Here is a 4,487-nt window from a genome sequence, read left to right as displayed (position 1 = left end):
CTCTGCTTGGAGAGTAGATTTAACCATGCTAGGAAATCCAGCCAAATTTTCTTGCAAAAATATGTTATGGGACGTAATTCAATAGTTCTATCCTATAGCCCCACCAACTTGAAGAACTGCCAAAATGAAGAACTGTGAAACAAAAACCTAACAATGCAAATATTCGACGGGCTTTGAGCTCTTCCCTCATTGGCCAAAGCCATAATTGCCATGCTATCATTGGTTGAACTGATAATTGTGATGGACAGTTGATATACCTTTCAGGCTGTCGATTAGCTCCTTCCACTCCTCTATTTTCCTTTCCGCCAGAGACTTTTTCGTTTCCACGCAGCATCGTTTGAGCCCGTTGTTACAGCATATGTCTGAAATCTCAGTCTCCACGTCCTCCTGCAGTTCCTTCAACTCCCGCTGTTGCGCTGTCAAGAATTAAGGAAGGGACATGTTGGGTTACGTAAGAACTTACTACACATGTAGTTAACATTTGCTCTAATTTTGCTACGGGTTGTCACCGAAGATTACCTGCAGTTCCTTCAACTCCCGCTGTTGCGCTGTGAAGAAGGTAATGACAAATTACGTAACAGGGCTACGTAAGAACTTATCAAGTTGACATTTGCTCTAATCTTGTTGTCACAAAAGACGGCAGTTCGCCATGGGAAAGTATCACAATTTCGCCTCCCCCAACATCGGCATATTTAGAGATTTTTTAAGTCCAAACTCAAGGTAAAGGTACACCTTGCTGGAGCAAAGCAAATAGGAACAAAACAATCGATCATCATAAATCTTCCCGAAACCCTCATGTTATAACATAAGTGATTGCAAACAGCTCTAAAAGCAGTCATTTGACCTCTTCCTCAACACATTACTTCATTTTGTGTATGTGTGTGTAAGGTTATAAAATTTAAAAATTGAATCATAACGCTAACATTACTTCAAATTGGACGCTGATCATTTCTTGTGTATAGCAATAGTCATACAATTGAACAACGTTCTTATTTAAATTAGGCTATGTGAAAAGTGTTATGACCCAAAACTGTGAACTGAAAGGTGGCGCTCCCAATCTCGGTATGCGTAACAGGAGAATAAGACCTGTTCGCCCAGAACTGCGAGGTGTAGTATGGCGCTCTCTGATTCGGTATGTGATTCTCAAAACAAATGACGTCACTTGACTAGAACCTTCAGCAAATGAAGACTACTACCTAGTAACTTTCAAGCTTGCTTAGTGCATCTCCAGCTAGTTCTCCGCATATATTTGGGACATGTGCATAACTGTTTTTTTTACAACGACATGCACACGAAACAGAAAAGTCGACTTAGTGACAGAAAAGTCTACTTAGTTTATGTGCTTGGGTAGGTTTAAAAGGAAAGCCACTTGGCCCAAGTACAGAAAGCTAACGCTCTGATAGTCTCCCAGTATTTCTGCATGTGGTTACATCAGAGTCGTATGCTATTGTGACGTTTGAGTTGGAAACCATGGTTATATTGCAATCCCTGTAACCACCAAGTAGTGCGAGACGACAAAACAAAGACATGTGTCATACAAAAGCATTGGCGTGTCAACACAGGGATCACGACTCACGTGGTGTCAAAGCATCGAGTTTGTTTACCGACACACTTCAGTACATGCACGGTCTGAAGTTCCCTGAGAATTACGCACAGAAAGTCCATTCTTGTGAGGAAAATTCAAATGAACGTCATGTCGAAAAAGCAAACAATCTGACATTTCATTTGTAGAACTCCTTATGTGGTAAGCAGCTGTATACATATCAATCATAATGCAATGTCAAAGTAAGGAACCTATTTTTAAATTTTAGTTCATATAAAGGAAGTGTGTGCGGACATTTCACATGACGATATTCATATACGATGGGCGTATGAATAAGTTCTCGGCCTCACCCAGAAATAATGAGCACAACTTAGTTTTGGAGGATTTTGTTTTCGGCTTCGAACCACGAAGCTGTGCCTCAAAATTTCAGTTATGCTTATCATTTCTGGGTGAGGCCGAGAACTTGTTAATCACCCCTCGTACTGACAAAATCTAGTCTCATACCGTGACAAATACAAACAAAAAGACGGTCAACATAGACTACACAAAAGTAGACGAGTCAAAATCTATGTGGTATTCTCAACCGCAATTATCATTTGTCAACAAATACATGTCATACTATATACATAAACACCTTACAAAATTCCGTTTCTTCGCATTCTTTGCCATCTGGTGATTAACAAGAGAAATAATTATGATCAATTTTAAAACACCTCCAGGTACCCAATCACCCTTTCACTAGTGGCTGTCTACAGACGTCAGACAACTGGTGAGACCTGTCTAATTATATAAGAGTTTGACGTGGAGAGAACGGGCGAGAGAGTGAGCTACCGACATAAAAGACAACTTCTGTCACTGCCGTTTTGACTCTTGAGAACGTTTATAAGGCCCTCAGTTACCATACGTTTCTAGTCTCCCAAGATGGTTTGTTGACCATTGAAAAATGGCCGAAAGGTTTCCAGTGACTAAAAAGGTGTGCACACGTACTCACCTGCCGAGAGTTGATCAGGGAGAGGCCAGGTGTAGCCACTACAGGAAAGCAAAACGGCGCCAAAGCACAGCCAGATTTTCCACACATTCCACATTTTGCCGTCTCCTGTCGCCCTCCCCTCCCGTATTGCACGAAATTCCCTCAGTTTGGGTACGTTTCAAGCTATTTTTGCACCATGTTGCAGAAACTGAGAAGCCCAAACTCGTGAACACCCACTTCAGTAACTTGTCAGACTGGCTTTCCGTCTTCCTGTTTGGAAGAAACTAAGAAAAAGAGGGGAGGCTTTATACTTTAGAAACTTACAAGATAAAACATATTCTCGTTTCACTTTAATATGTAACACATCCTCTTTGTATAGTGTAAAGATAAAACAAATTACTGTGTCAAATCTATTTCTTATTCTTTATAAAATATATAATGAAAACACCCCTCTACTTGACAGAAAGTGGAATGGACGTCGCGTCTACGCTGTACCATGCGACCTCTAGCGATTATGCCTTGAATTACAGTACCGATGTTAACCTTTGACCTATCGTGTCGTCATCATGGCGGACGTTTCTAGTATGATAATGAGGCGGCTGAAGATCGTGGCGTCAGCATAAAACCGTCAAATTTGAACCTTTACTTTAAATAAATGGGAATAATTAGGCTTTAAGAATTGCAACTATAACATTTTATAACAACGATATGCACTTGAAGCTTTTCTACTTGCTTAATTCGTTTGAGAGATCCACTTTGTCAGTGACGGTGCCGTAAACCACAAAAGAAATCTATCTCTTTTTGACCCGGGGTCCAAAACAAACCTTACGTAATCAGCTTTGCGCAGAGGCGATATCATAGCCGATGAGGTTTATCCGAGGCGTGATTATTGCTAGTTGAAAACTTTTCCCAATACCCCGCCTGGAGGACGTGAAATACCGTCCACCATGGCAATTTTTGTGAGCCCCTACGGGGGCCCCATCAATAAACGAAAGTATGAACACAACCACTCTGGAAATACGAAGCTTCCACAGTTAGCCAAACGCCCTTCTCCGATGTTTACTATTCCATTTAATTGGGTTTGAAAGATACATGATATTACAAAACGAAGTCATGGCAAACATACAAAATAAAGGCACACATGAGAAACAACAAAACTGAAACATAAAGTCCGGGAATAAAAGACTATGCTCACAAGAAGTGGTGAGAACCCTATCATAGTACTCAGAGACAAAAACTGAATTAAGTCGATAGGACAGTGTATAATTAAATCGGTCGCTTAAATCTCCAAAAATCATATTGAAGGCATTCATATGCAAATGAATATTTGTTACGTTGAAAAATCAGTTATCCACTTTAGTCCAGAAATTCGCGATTTTTTTACAGTCCCAAAATAAGTGGATGACTGTTTCTTCCTCTCTATATTGGCACATAAAGAGTATATAAATCTGACGCTATATGTATTTGTATTGTTGTTTAAAGGTTATAGAAGAACTCTGGGTCATCAGAGTTATAATTAGATGCGTAAATATTGGCCAAACAGAAATGAGTAGAATCTATGGTGATATCAAAAACCATCCACCACGGTGGATGGTATAGGATTAAAACGATTAGTCCGTGGCTAAATACCCCCCCCCCCCCATTCTAATTGCCAAAAATCTTCTTGTTCCACAGTCGAGTGGGTCTCTTGTAAACAAAATATATGATACCGTTTGTCCCTTAACCTTATGAATATTTCATTTTGCTTTCTGCGACCGCCGAATCCATTACAATTATAGCTACAAATGCTAACTTTTGGTAACGTCATCAAAACAGGACGGTAAAAATAGAGCTTCTAAAGAAATCAAACATGAGAAGGCGATCGCAGAAAGCGAGATGGACAATGAAATAATAGCAGTTTATATCAATAATCAAATGATGGGAGGGTCTCTCAAACGATACTTGGCCCGCCCTTTTGCACATGTCTACGTCTTT

The 4,487-nt window shown here is 40.1% G+C and overlaps 1 protein-coding gene and 1 non-coding gene across 9 annotated transcripts in view; one reads left to right on the top strand and one right to left on the bottom strand.

Annotated features, from left to right (window-relative positions):
* LOC118403314 (angiotensin-converting enzyme-like) overlaps nucleotides 1–4,487 on the bottom strand; it is an 18,941-nt gene that overhangs the window by 9,856 nt on the left and 4,598 nt on the right. For 5 of the 8 annotated variants that reach the window (XM_035802008.1, XM_035802009.1, XM_035802007.1 and 2 more), the window contains exons 2-4: nucleotides 2,535–2,797; nucleotides 520–548; nucleotides 258–387 (exon numbers count right to left, since the gene is read on the bottom strand). In XM_035802008.1, the coding sequence (XP_035657901.1) occupies nucleotides 258–387; nucleotides 520–548; nucleotides 2,535–2,628 (253 nt within the window). In that variant the 5' untranslated portion in view covers nucleotides 2,629–2,797. Of the gene's footprint in view, nucleotides 1–257; nucleotides 417–519; nucleotides 549–2,534; nucleotides 2,798–4,487 lie in introns of all 8 variants that reach the window. The other 3 variants (XM_035802006.1, XM_035802011.1, XM_035802010.1) reach the window with 3 other exon arrangements.
* Nucleotides 3,349–3,489, top strand: LOC118403976. Its single transcript, XR_004829727.1, has one exon. It is a non-coding gene; the product is annotated as a U4 spliceosomal RNA (small nuclear RNA).

Source organism: Branchiostoma floridae, chromosome 16 (genome assembly GCF_000003815.2).
Source record: "Branchiostoma floridae strain S238N-H82 chromosome 16, Bfl_VNyyK, whole genome shotgun sequence".
NCBI classification, from domain to species: domain Eukaryota; kingdom Metazoa; phylum Chordata; class Leptocardii; order Amphioxiformes; family Branchiostomatidae; genus Branchiostoma; species Branchiostoma floridae.
This window is presented reverse-complemented; position numbering and strand designations above follow the sequence as displayed.